Source organism: Manis javanica, chromosome 4, assembly GCF_040802235.1.
Source record: "Manis javanica isolate MJ-LG chromosome 4, MJ_LKY, whole genome shotgun sequence".
NCBI classification, from domain to species: Eukaryota; Metazoa; Chordata; class Mammalia; order Pholidota; family Manidae; genus Manis; species Manis javanica.
In genome coordinates this window covers 117,052,919-117,067,007 of record NC_133159.1, presented here as the reverse complement: position 1 = coordinate 117,067,007, position 14,089 = coordinate 117,052,919, and the positions used below count along the sequence as shown (strand labels likewise).

The 14,089-nt window shown below is 43.6% G+C and overlaps 1 protein-coding gene across 15 annotated transcripts in view; it reads right to left on the bottom strand.

The window, feature by feature from the left end:
* Positions 1–14,089, bottom strand: part of SPECC1 (sperm antigen with calponin homology and coiled-coil domains 1) — a 292,535-nt gene that overhangs the window by 198,957 nt on the left and 79,489 nt on the right. For 14 of the 15 annotated variants that reach the window (XR_012130438.1, XM_037012977.2, XM_073234743.1 and 11 more), the window contains exons 2-3: positions 12,649–12,818; positions 5,714–5,849 (exon numbers count right to left, since the gene is read on the bottom strand). Coding sequence is in view for 14 of the 15 variants with exons in the window: in XM_037012977.2 (XP_036868872.2) it covers positions 5,714–5,849; positions 12,649–12,795 (283 nt within the window). In the remaining variant the exon portion in view is untranslated. The remainder of the gene's footprint in view (positions 1–5,713; positions 5,850–12,648; positions 12,819–14,089) is intronic. The other variant, XM_037013003.2, reaches the window with a different exon arrangement.

Sequence of the window (14,089 nt, the reverse complement as noted above, 5' to 3'; positions counted from 1 at the left end):
TCTGATGTTTTTGTACTTTCATGGTTTCACTATTAATATTTAAATCTTTAGCCCCCTAGAAATTCATCTTGATAAGCAGAATTAGACAAGGATTGAGCTTTTTTTTCCCCAAAAGATCCAATCAGTTGTTATTCTTGAGTGAATTATCTATCTTGATATAAAGTGCTACCTTTATCCCTTCCAGAATCTTCCAGTATAGTCTGGACTGTCTCCATTGTTCCTCTGAACTTAGTATTTCTTCTCCAGTCCCAAGATGTTTCAGGTTAGTCCCTTAATTAATATTTTTCAGAAATGTCCTGGTTATTCCAGAATATTTATTCTTCTAGATTAGTGTATCAACAGCAATGCTATTAATGTTTGGGGCTGGATTACCACTGGGAGTGGGTGGTGGTGCTGTTCAGAGTATATCGTAGGTTGTTAGGCAGAAGCCCTGCACACTGACCACTAGATGCCAGTAGCACGCCCTTATTTGTACAGTCAAAAATGTCTGCAGATACAGCCAAGTATTCCCTGGTTTGGGTCCATGGCAAAATTGCCCCCAGTTGAGAACCACTGTTTTAAATAAACTCAGTATAATTTCATCAGTGTTTCCATTCCCACATTCCCACTGGTATCTTAACTTGGATGAAAACGAATTTACAGAATAATTTAGGCATTTTTTAGTACACTTAATATACTGTACTTATTAACCTTTATTATATTTAATTTTCCTACCCAAGAACCATGTATATCCTTCTATTTACTTATGCCTTCTTTTATGTCTTTCAAAAGAGACGTTAGATTTTTTTTAAACACAGGCTCCTGTAATAATTATTCCTAAGTATTTACCTTTTTCATTCCTTTATAAATGGGAGCATTTCTTATATATACATACTTTATATATATATTTATAAGTATGTATATTTATAAATGATAAATATATATTTCTTATATTATTGTTAATTACTAGTCACTGATAAGAAAGCTATTCATATTTTAAATTCCATAACCAGTCACACAATGAAGTTTTATTATATCTAATAGAGTCTCAGGACATTCTGTAAGTTTTTTCTAGTGATAAAAATGTCATTAAATCCTAAGAATTTTACTAAACATACAATGTTATTATCTACACAAATCATCACTTTGTTTCCTCATTTCCAATATTTATATAGCTATGGCTTTCCTGTCTTGGTTAATACTTGTAGAAAAATTCAGATGACAGTGGTGATAGCAGACAATCCCAAATCTTTCTTGATTTTAAGGAGAATACTTCTAGGATTTCACTATTGCATAGCTCTGACTTTGGTTGAGATACATACTTTTTTTTTCTTTTTTTTTAAATTAAGGTATCACATGAGCAACATTGTGGTTACTAGATTCCCCCATTATCAAGTCCCCACCACATACTCCATTACAGTCACTGTCCATCAGCATAGTAAGATGCTATAGAGTCTCTACTTGTCTTCTCTATGCTATACTTCATTCCCCGTGCTCCCCCTACATTATGTGTGTTAATCATAATGACCCTTAATCCCCTTCTCCCTCCCTCCCACATCCTTGCCTTTGGTAACCACCAGTCCCTTCTTGGAATCTGTGAGTCTGCTGCAGTTTTGTTCCTCCAGTCTTGTTATGTTGTTACACTCCACAAATGAGGGAAATCATTTGATACTTGTTTTTCTCTGCCTGGCTTGTTTCACCAAGCATAATACCCTCTAGCTCCATCCATGTTGTCATAAATGGTAGGACTTGTTTTCTTCTTATGGCTGAATAATATTTCATTGTGTATATGTACCACATCTTCTTTATCCATTCATCTACTAATGGACACTTAGGTTGCTTCCATATCTTAGCTATTGTAACTAGTGCTGCGATAAACATAGGGGTGCATATGTCTTTTTGAGTCTGGGATCTGTATTCTTAGGGTAAATTACTAGGAGTGGAATTCCTGGGTCAAATAGTATTTCTATTTTTAGTTTTTTAAGGAACCTCCATACTGTTTTCCCCAATAGTTGAACTAATTTACATTACTATCAGCAGTGTAGGAGGGTTCCCCTTTCTCCACATCCTCACTAGCATTTGTTTTTGTTTGTCTTTTGGATGGTAGCCATCCTAAGTGGTGTGAGGTGATATCTCATTATGGTTTTAATTTGCATTTATCTGATGATTAGCGATGTGGAGCATCTTTTCATGTGCCTGTTGGCCATCTGAATTTCTTCTTTGGAGAAGTGTCTGTTCAGCTCCTCTGCCCAGTTTTTAATTGGGTTATTTGCTTTTGGGGTGTTGAGGTGTGTGAGCTCTTTATATATTTTGGATGTCAACCCCTTATTGGATATATCATTTATGAATATGTTCTCCCACACTGTAGAGTGCCTTTTTATTCTACTGATGGTGTCCTTTGCTATACAGACCTCTTTAGCTTGATATAGCCCCACTTGTTCATTTTTGCTTTTGTTTCCCTTGACCGAGGAGATATGTTCATGAAGAAGTTGTTCATGTTTATATTCAAGAGAGTTTTGCCTATGTTTTCTTCTAAGAGTTTTATGGTTTTATGACTTACATTCAGGTCTTTGGTACATTTCAAGTTTACTTTTGTGTATGGAGTTAGACAGTAATCCAGTTTCACTCTCTTGCACATAGCTGTTCAGTTTTGCCAACACCAGCTGTTGAAGAGGTCATTTCCCCATTGTATGTCCATGGCTCCTTTATCGTATATTAATTCACCATATATGTTTGGGTTTATATCTGGGCTCTCTAGTCTGTTCCATTGTTCTATCAGTCTGTTCTTGTACCAGTACCAAATTGTGTTGATTACTGTGGCTTTGTAGTAGAGCTTGATGTTGGGGAGCATAATCCCCCCAGCTTTATTCTTCCTTCTCAGGATTGCTTTGGCTCTTTGGGGTCTTTTGTGGTTCCATATCAATTTTAGAACTATTTGTTGCAGTTCGTTGAAGAATGCTGTCAGTATTTTGATAGGGATTGCATTGAATCTGTAGATTGCTTTAGGCAGGATGGCCATTTTGGCAATATTAATTCTTCCTATCCATGAGCATGGGATGAATTTCCATTTGTTAGTGTCCTCTTTAATTTCCCTCAAGAGTGTTTCATAGTTTTCAGGGTATATATCTTTCACTCCCTTGGTTAGGTTTATTCCCAGGTATTTTATTCTTTTGGATGCAATTGTGAATGGAATTGCTTTCCTGATTTCTCTTTTTGCTCGTTCATAGTTAGTGCATAAGAATGCAAAAGATTTCTGTGTATGAACTTTGTATTCTGCAACTTTGGTGAATTCAGATATTAGTTCCAGTAGTTTTGGAGTGGATTCCTTAGGGTTTTTATGTACAATATCATGTTATCTGCAAACAGTGACAGTTTCACTTCTTCCTTGCCAATCTGGATGCCTTTTATTTCTTTGTTTTGTCTGATTGCTGTGGCTAGGACCTCCAGAACTATGTTGAATAAAAGTAGGGAGAGTGGGCATCCTTGTATTGTTTCTGATCTTGAAGGAAAAGCTTTCAGCTTCTTGCTGTTAAGTATGATGTTGGCTGTGGGTTTGTCATATATATGGCCTTTATTATGTTGAGGTACTTGCCCTCTATAACCATTTTGTTGAGAGTTTTTATCATGAATGGGTGTTGAATATTGTCAAATGCTTTTTCAGCATCTATGGAGATAATCATGTGATTTTTGTCCTTCTTTTTATTGATGTAGTGGATGGAGATACATTTTAAATCACTACAGAAATATCCATACCTTAATAGCACACCAAGAGTGGGTTTTTATATCAGCATGATTATTTGCTAATTTTGTCAAGTACATCTTCCATCTCTATTGAGATAACCAATGGTTTTTCTTCTTTGGTCTATTAATATTATATGATGAATTATATTCCTAAATTTCCTAACATTAAGCCATTCGTGGAAGACATAAATCCACTTGGTTGGGATGTGCATGCTTGTTCTTTTGATTTCTTTTTGAATTTTATTTGCTAGTGTTTTGATGTCACATTTTTGCATCAATGTTTGAGAGAGAGACTGTTCTTTTTTTTAAATGGTTCTTTGTTAACTTTTGGAGTTAGTGTTAGGTTGGCTTGATAAAAATAAGTTGTAATTTCACTTGTTGTATTTTAAAACCAAATGTGTGTATTTAGTATAAAACCAGTCTTTAAAATAATAAAAGCATTACACAGAAACATGAGGTCATTACCCCTACATAAAAAAAAAAACGCCCCACATATATACTTCATAGTTCAACTTTTTAAAGCTGAATATATTAAAACCTTTGGAAAGCTAATTTGGGCTGTGGTATTTTATATAGAGCGTAAAATCATAAGCATACTATCATTCAACCTCTATTATAAATTAATTATGACATATTTTTGACAGTTTTTCCATCTTAGACAATTTAGCCACACATGGAGAGGTGCATGAGAATTAGGCCACAGGAAGCTTAGCTTCTTCACTGATGCGCTCCACAAGAAAACCAAATACATCCTCCAATGTTTTATGCTTCCCATGCTCTGAACTCAAGCATGATGCTTAAAAAGCCCTTTTTCAATTCTCAGAAAGCTATTAACACAAAGTTTACAGGTCCCAGAGGCCACTGCCATCTAAGCGGCTCAGAGCAGCCTTTATGGGAGGATTTCCCCAGTTTTGCACAGGATGACTCCTCGTCTGGGAGAGACAGACAGGGTCCACATGCTCATCTAATGCACACCTCCCAGGACAACCCAGGACATACACCACCTCGCCTGGATCTCAAAAGGATGTCACACAAGCAAGGTGACAGATGGACAACTAGGGGACAGACAGAGAACCATAGCAGCCCTTATTACCTTTCTGTTTCTTGTCTGTCCTCCGATTAGATGTAAACTCCCTGTAGGCAGGGAAGTTGTTGCCTAAAATATATTCCAGACCAGAGAAGTGCTCAGTACAGATCTGATCTGGGAAGGGATGCATGAATCATTCATGAAACTTCATATGGCATGCCCAGCTCCTGCTGGCTTGGGTTCCTCCTGCCTAGACCCCTCCAGCCAGGGTCCCTGCTCCCTGGGTCCCTCCTGCCTGCGTCCCTGCTCCCTGGGTCCCTCCTGCCTGGGTCCCTGCTTCCTGGGTCCGTTCTGCCTGGGTCCTGCTCCCTGGGTCCCTCCTGCCTGCATCCCTCCTGCCTGAGTCCCTGCTCCCTGGTCCCTCCTGCCTGGGTCCCTGCTCCCTGGGTCCCTCCTGCCTGGGTCCCTGCTCCCTGGGTCCATCCTGCTGGGTCCCTCCTTGCCTGGTCCCTCCTGCCTGTGTCCTTCCTGCCTGGGTCCCTGCTCCCTGGGTCCCTCCTGCCTGGGTCCCTCCTGCCTGGGTCCCTGCTCCCTGGGTCCCTCCTGCCTGGGTCCCTCCTGCCTGGGTCCCTGCTCCCTGGGTCCCTGCTCCCTGGGTCCCTCCTGCCTGGGTCCCTGCTCCCTGGGTCCCTCCTTGCCTGGTCCCTCCTGTCTGCATCCTTCCTGCCTGGGTCCCTGCTCCCTGGGTCCCTCCTGCCTGGGTCCCTGCTCCCTGGGTCCCTCCTGCCTGGGTCCCTGCTCCCTGGGTCCATCCTGCTGGGTCCCTCCTTGCCTGGTCCCTCCTGCCTGTGTCCTTCCTGCCTGGGTCCCTGCTCCCTGGGTCCCTCCTGCCTGGGTCCCTGCTCCCTGGGTCCCTCCTGCCTGGGTCCCTGCTCCCTGGGTCCCTCCAGCCTGGGTCCCTCCTACCTGAGTTGCTCCTCAGGCGGTTCTCAGTGAGCTCAGAGATGGCTCCGGCTGTGGAAGTCTTTTTCAGGCGGACTACCCCAGAAGCAGTGGCTCCTCCTGGTTTGTTGAGCATGTCCTCACTACTGGCTCTCTTGAGCTAAGAGAGAGGATGAAGAGATACCTTTTCAGTAAGGAGTGCTATAAACCAAGAAATCATCCGAGCAGTACCACCTGCCCCGTGGTTAAAGTGTAGCAATGATGCACTTTGAGGAGCACAATAGTGTCCAGTGGACAAATGCACATCTAGAATGACCTGTGTCTATCATTTACAGGAGAGTGTATTCTTACATTACTGTTTCAGAGCATATTATAAGATTATTTGTGAATATTACCCATCATGTCACACTTCAAATAATGAGTTAAAAAAAAACCGCTTCAATTCCTGGTTAAAAAAATTTTTTTTAAGTATGAGATATTCAAAGGTCATAATAAGGCAATGCATAAAAAAATTAAAGGACAACAAAAAATGGCCTAAAAATATATATCTGGAGCATGTAGAAGGAAGAGCTACAAAAATCTGAGTACCTATGATGTGATCTATGACCAGAACTTGTATATGATGTCATACAGACACCCTATTCAAAGCAAGAAAGGAACTTCTCCAGAGGCCAGAACACTGTCAGCGGATGACAGGAAGAAAGCAGAGCCCCTCCTCTCCTTTTCTCCTTTCTTCCCTGTCATTAAAGGAGTAGAACAAATACTTGTTGAAAGGAATTGAAGTCTAAGAGAGGGCACCCCTAAAGAGCTCACATTTCTGGGCCAGACAAATTATATTTAGGATTAATGAGAAACGCTGCAAATAAATTCTCTCAACCACTGAAAAGTTTCTTTTAAGAATGCTGCTGAAGAGGAACAGTACTAGAGGCAAGAGAGGCAGAGGCCCAGAGCCACCACAAATATATCGGACATCTGGAGAAAACAGTATGAAAAAGCCTCACATCAACAGACATGGAGCAGGCAGCCCTGTCCACCACACTGGCTGGGGGCCCAGAGGCCCTGCTCCACTGGCTTTGGGGTCATTTATTGAGGACTAGTGCCTTAAATATTTACACAATTAAGACACTTTTTTTTACTCTTGCTTTGTTTAAATTTCAGGATGTTGTTACACATACACCAGAATGGCTTGAAAGAGAAAAAAATAACAAAACTAAGTGTTGGGCAGTTGTGGAGCAACTGGAACTCTTAGGCTCTGCTGGTGAGAGTGTGAACTTGTAAACTGCTTTGGAAAACTGGCAGCATCTACTGAAGCTGGATACTCTGCATCCTGTGATTCAACAATTCTGCTCCTGGATCTATACCCAAGGGGAGTATGTACAGAGGCACACCAAAAGAATATTCATAGCAGCTTTATCTATAACATCCAAAAAATACAACAACCCAAATGTTCTTACAGGAGGCAGGCTAAATTAAATAGTGGTATAGTATATAATAGAAACCACACAGAAATAAAAAAAAAAGCATTGCTGATACACTAAGAAGTGGATAGATCTCACAGATATGCTAAATGAAAAAAAAAACAGACTCAAAAGAGCATTTACTTCCTGATTCCATTTCTACGAAGTTAGAACCAGGTGATGGTGACAGAAGCCAACAGTGGTTATCTCTGGGGGAGTTTCTGGGCTGGGAAGGCACCTTCTGGGCTGCTGGAAGGTTCTACATCTTGACTGGGTGGTAGTTACACAAATATAAACATGTAAGAATTCAATTGGCAGTAAGGCTAAGACAAAGATTATGCATTTTATGTACTTTCTTGTAAGTATGTTAAGTCTCAACAAAAGAGAAAGAGAAAATGGGGGGGGGGGTGTTACAATTTGGGCAAAGCCCTGATTCCTCCCCTGCAAATGCTAGTCTATTTTTCCCCCTGTTTCCCCCATTGTTAATTCAGAAATTAATTTTATTGTGGTAAAATACAAGTAACATGAAATATACCATTTTAAATGTACAGTTCAGTGGCATTAAACACACTCACAGTGTGGTGCAGTCACTACCACCACCCATCTCATGACTCTTCCATCATCCCAAACTGAAGCTCTGTGCATTAAACGTTAACTCCCCACAGCCTTCTTCTACAAGAGGGAAGATGGTGAAAGTCGTACTATTACCCAAGTAATCCTAGTCAAGATCTTTAAACAAACTACTATTAAAAAAAACCACAAATAGCTATGAAAGGATGATTTGCTTGCATTTCCTGTTATTAGAAGTAAATGGGACATTTTCTAGCCAACAGCCAAGACTCATAGTTTAACAACAGGACTAAATAGGATACTTGGGTTGATGCAGAAACCACTCAATTGCCTTTCTTACAAGGACCCCATAACTGTTTTCCTACTCCCGTCTCAAAGGAACAAGAGTTCCCGCCTCTCAAACTATCCAAGAGGTCACCAGGGTAATACATGTCTATTACTACATGACAACAGTTCATAATGTCAGCAACTTGTTCTCAACAGAAAAAAATGATTCACTCTGCCTGGAAACATGGCCAGGCACTGCCCCAGGTCCCCAAAGGAAAATCAATTCTGATTTTAGACTTTGAAAATTCCCTAGACAACACCTTGAATGAAAAAGGAAAATCATCGCAGTTAGGGGAATTCTTAACATAATAATGCAAATGATATGCACTTGGCTCTGCTTTGTCTGATTCTCCAGTTACTAATATCAAACCAGAACAGGGGACCTAACAAAGGAGAGGACCCCTGTGGGCCAGAAGTGAAACTGCCCCCTGCAATCCCACCCCCGGCCCTGGGGTGGGTCTCACTGGCCCCAACTCCCCTCTTCCATGAGCCTGGTTCTTGGTGAGAGGCCAGGGGTCAGCAAGCAGTGGGAAGACCCACCTTCGTGGTCCCGCTCTGCATTATAAGTAGATCTGATCCTATCTGTTCCAGGCAGAAGAACATATAAGAAGTGCTGCAGGCTTCATGCCATCTCCTTACCACACAGCACGGGGACTTCGGGTAGCAAAAAATGTGTTACAGCACTTCATCCCCCTGCACCTTCCACAAGGAATTCCCTTTGAGAAAGATCTGCTGCCTAGAAGCTCACGCAGGAGGCAGGACATCAAGACTTCAAAACAGATCCTCCCTGGCCTCCGAAACAAACACCTGAGCTCCCCTTCCCCTGTCACATTTTTTGCCTACATCAGGTATGGAAAGCTATGAGTCTCAGTTACTAATTCCTGTTCTTTCTCTCATCATGGCTGCAGTTTTGGTTTTGTTTCCTGGTCATGAAGGCACCTTCAGCACTACTGGGACTTCTGGTTTGTTATAGAAGATCTCCACAAAGGTGTGTGCTTCAATGTTCCTTTGATGTGTTTAATAAGTGTTTCCACTAACGGTTTCACTGATATTTAAGCTGCCAAGCACCTGCACATGCAAGATTACAAAGGGAAAAAAATAAGTAGCTCCCAGATTAATGTAACTAAGGAATTCTTCTCAATTTCACAAAGACTAGGGAGGTGGGGGGTGGGGTGCTCCAAAGCTCTAAAATAATCACACAGAACGTAAAGGTCTTTAAAGGCAGAAAACATGTATGGAGAGCCATGGCGCTCAAACTTGAGCATCAGAATCGATGGAGGGTTTGCTGACACGCAGACTGCTGCCTGTGCCCCAACCCTCAGTCTACCTGCCACCCTCATGGTTCCCTAGTTCTGGGGTGGGGCCTGAGAAGGTACATGTCTAACAAGTTCCCAGGTGACACTGCTGCTCTCTGGGAGCACACTTTGAGAACCAATGGCTTAGAGCAGCCCGGTCAATGGAAATATAATACAAGCCACATATGTAGTTTTATACTGTCTAGTAGCCACATCAAGAAAGTAAAGTGAAACAAGTAAAATTACTTTTAAGAATATGCTTTCTTAACCCAACATATTCAAAATACTATTAATCAATGTAAAATATATTAATGAGGCATTTTACCTTTTGCCTCTTTAAAATCTGATATGTGTTTTACACTTACAGCACATCTCAATTTTGATGGGACACATTATAAGGGCTCATTTGCCACATGTGGCTGGTAACTGCTGCATTGGCAGCACAGGTATAGAACACTCCCCAAGAATGATTATGTGAGACTGACTGCCATTCTGGGAGAGTAACAGGGGTGAAGCAGAGAAGGGCTCCAGCCCCTCTCTGCTCTGTAGAAGCAGAAACCTAGAAAAGTGGCCTTCTTTGAAGGAGAATCCATTTAATTTTGATTAAGTCATAATAAAAATAATCCTTACAAAAAAAAAAAAGACTGAGTGGGTTTCCAAGACTCATACAGAACATGCCTAAACTGTGAGACTGCTTTTCAGCAGTGGGGGGCCCTGACACCCCTGGGCACAGGAGACAGGCAGGATTAGTGCATGAACATATTAATTTAAAATCTAAATTAAAGATGTCTCCCAAATGTGTTATAGGTCAAAGATAATACAAAATAAAAATTGTGGAGATAATGGTCTGGTCCGGGATAACACAATAATAAAATTGCATGCAGGATACTTTTTCCACATTTTCTCCTTACAGCAAATAAGGTGTTACCTTCATCTCAGAGCTCTGGACAGCTACAGAGATTGCCTGAGGGCTCAGCCAGAGAGTGGCAGAGCCAGGTTCCCAGCTGGGCCTGGTCTGCCCACCCCTAGATGGCATTCCTCGCATCCCAGCTTTCCATTTGAAGCCACTGCCAGAGAATGTGTTCTCAGACACCCAATGACTGCCGAGTGCCTGCCAGGTGGCACCTGCTTCTCCAAGCACGAGAAGCAGAGCTGTTCAAGAAGGCAGGTGGTCCCTGCCCTTGTGGGGCTTACATTCAGGCCTTTGTGCAGCTACACGTTACCCAAGCAGGTGTGTGCAATGGTCTTAAGGGCTGAGAAGGAAAGTAGGGAAGGGGGAGGAGGGTGTATGGAGGCCAAGAGGCACTTCACATAAAGTTATCAGGGACAACGTCCAATAAAGTGACACTGGCACAGACTTAGAGAAGACGTGGTGGAGGTGCAGACCTTGCAGGGTGGAATGTGCCAGGCAGAGGGGGCAGCAAGCATGCAGCCACAGGGGTGTGCCCAGCTCCTCAGTAGGACAGCACCACCAGGCACCAGGAGACTATGGGAGCCAGAGCTCAGAGAGCCAGTGCAAAGGGAAGGTGATAATCAGGGGGAGGGAATGGGGCCAGATCTCAGGGCATCCCTGGCCTTGTCAAGGACCTTGCTTTTTACTCTGAGTGAATGGGGAGAGCCCCTAGAGGGTTTTAAGCAGAGAAGTGACATGACCTATGTGTTAAAAGGACCACTCTGGCTTCTGCTGAGAATGGAATGTAGGGTGAAAAGACAGAAGCAGGAGACCACTTAGAAGCCCATGCAAGGAAGGTGGTGGCACATGCAGGTGGTCCCAAGGGAGGCAGTGGAGGTTGGTTGGAGTTGACATCTATTTGTAAAGTAGAAGTGATGGCTCTCTGCTGATGGACTGTAGATGGGAGAAAAGGAGGGCCCAAGAATGATGCCATGGGCTCTGGCCTGAGTGACAGAAAGAACAGAGTTGTTATTTACTCAAATGGGAAGATTCATGAGGAGGAGGTTTGGGGGTGGGAGAGACAGAGGGGAAGAATCAAGATTCAGTTTTGGTCATGTTACTTTCAAGGTGCCTGTTAGACATCCAAGGGGTGATGCCACAAAGGCAGTTGGAGGGGGCCTGGCTGGAGAGGCAGATTTGTCCACACACAGTATTAAAATACAAGGGAACAGGCACAATCACCTAAAACAGTCGTCTTCAACAGGAATGGTGCTGTGCCCCAGGGAGCAGGTCAGAAATCTGTGGGGGTGCTTTTAGTTGTCACCATGATTGAAGTGCTACTTACATTTAATGGGTGGCAGGTGTGGAACCCAGATGTCCCACAATGTATGTGACAATCTTGCACAAAGAATTGTCCCACACTCCACACAATTTTCACATATCCTGCAGATGTTCACAAAGGGAGAGCACCTTTTTATTACAATCTGAGCCTAGAGCATCCCTTCATTTTACAGATAAAAGCAATGCAAATCTTGCACAACTTGAAGATGCACTGAACTTTCTAATGGGAAGATGTCATTTCAGTTTATAACTTCACCACAAGTGTTTGCCATTTCAAACAAGCACGTCACTCCCTCAATGTCCCTCATGGTATCTGAGCCATCGACAGGATGACCTGAGTGGGTGGGCACCACAGAGCCGTGGGTCCCTCAGCATAGGCGTTCTCAGGATGTGCCGCTGGAAATACAGTGATTCATAGTAAATTATTTTCCTTATGCTTTTTTAATAGTTAGGATATTATATTTATTTTTCAGAAGTACATGTGTAGGTAGTTTATCTGATCTACGAATTTCATCTCGGGGTAGTAAAGGAGGCAGTGGGAGTGACATAGTAGCAAGGAAAGAGATGAGGCCCGAAGACTGTGCGTAGGCCTTCCTGATGTTAGGAACCCAGGGCTGAGAGGCAGCCAGTAGAGGAGACTCTGCGGTACTGCCCTGGAGGGTGGGAGGAGAAAGCCCAGAGTCAGGCATTCCCCGAAGAGGGTGCTACCTGACCCATGTCAACACTGCACACCCGCAAGTAAGGCACGGGGCTGACTGGACGGTGGGATTGCCAGGGTCATGAAGATCACTGGTTCTGTGCCCCTATCTAGTGGGTGCTGGGGGCAAAACTCTGGCTGCAGAGTCCACGTAAGCCAGGGCAGAGGGTCTGAGTTATTCTGTTAAGCATTATGCAGACTTCCTTTCCTGCTACAGCCCCTCTGCTCTGTTCCTTACGTCAAGACACACTTGTTCTCCTAGGAACTGCTCCTCCTTTCCCACCTGGAGAGGTCACTAGCCTTGCTTCCTGCCCCTTCAGTCCTCCCTGGCAGGGCCACCAAGATGCCCAGCAGCCCTGCCCTGTGCGTTCGGGCCATACCTTGCTCAGTCGGGACTCAAAGGCCAGTGAGGTGGAGGATTTAGAACTCTTCATGCCAGAAGAGGCTGCAGGCAGGGGCCGCGCGTGGTCAGTCCCCTGGCTGCCCACCTTGATGCCTGGACTCCAGGGCTTGGCTGCGCTCCTCATGGTGTCCTGGAGGGTCCGTCTTTCTGCAGAAGAGCAGAAAAGAAGAGCACATGGGTCTACAGCTTGAGCCTGCTGAGTGATGTATCAGAGCTTCACCCCCTTATCCACGTTCACCATTGCTGCCCCAGGGAACAAGGGCTCCCCACAGGGCTGCGAGTAGAGAAATCCACTCCTGAGATGAAACCTTTGCACTAGGCCAATTTTTGCACCTCCACAACAACTTTCACCAAATTGTTAAAAACATACATGCAATATTACTGATGTCATGAAGTTACTTCTCAGCAAATGGTGGCTTCTTCCCTGTCAGGGACACCTAACACAGTATTACTATGTACCTGGACATTATATATGTCCCCATATAAAACAGGCCAGCTTGAGTCAAGACATGCTATGTCCATATGCCTTGCTGCCTTAACCGACAATGGAATGACCTACCTTTTAAATAGACAAAACGAATTACTTGAAAAATTAGGTTTCAAAGAAGCACAGATCTTTTTCTTTAGAACAAAATGGGTATCATTTAAAAATTAATAGAGCATATTTTAATTGGCCAGATCTGACATCCCAGGGAAGACTTACTCCCTAACCTAAATCCTCATACAAAGCTTCGGAAGGTAGCCTGAGTGTTGCTATCAGCAAGCAGACCCACAATCCCGCGATGTCATCTCTGAGGCCCAGCCTGCCCTCTCTAAATGCCTGAGCCCATTTCTTCCCTGGGTAGCACAATGGGGCAGGACTAACTGTCCTTCAGGGTCTGCTCCAGCTCCAGTCTGACTCTGCCTTCCCTACCAACTCTAATGAACAAGGCTGTGAGACAGATTACCAAAAACGAAGGCAATGCTCCATCTTTTCAAAGAAACAAACTGAAAAACGCACTTTACAAAACCCCAGTAGGTGACAGCTAACTCCAGGGGCCACAGTCTCAGGACCTGGGGTCTAACAAACTGTTTCTGAGGGATCATAGCTGGTGCTAAGTGGCCCTGGGCCTCCTGTCCCCTCAGCCTTAGCCACCTATGAGCAAGACAATAGGCCGCCTCCCCAGCCTTGCTCAGGTGGTGACCTCCTCCAGTCCTTGCCTCCTTTTCCTGTTGAGGAGACTTTTCCACTGACTATCTCTGAGCCAGGGCCACCCAGTTCCTGTTCCTGGGACTCGTTCTGCAGCACCGTTACACTGGCAGCTGTGTGGGCATGGCTACAGGCGGAAATACATATTTAAAGACTTTTTAATTTTTAATGTGTTTTCTGTAGTGTTTCTGAGAAAAAATACCCATGATTTCAATTACATGATTCATTC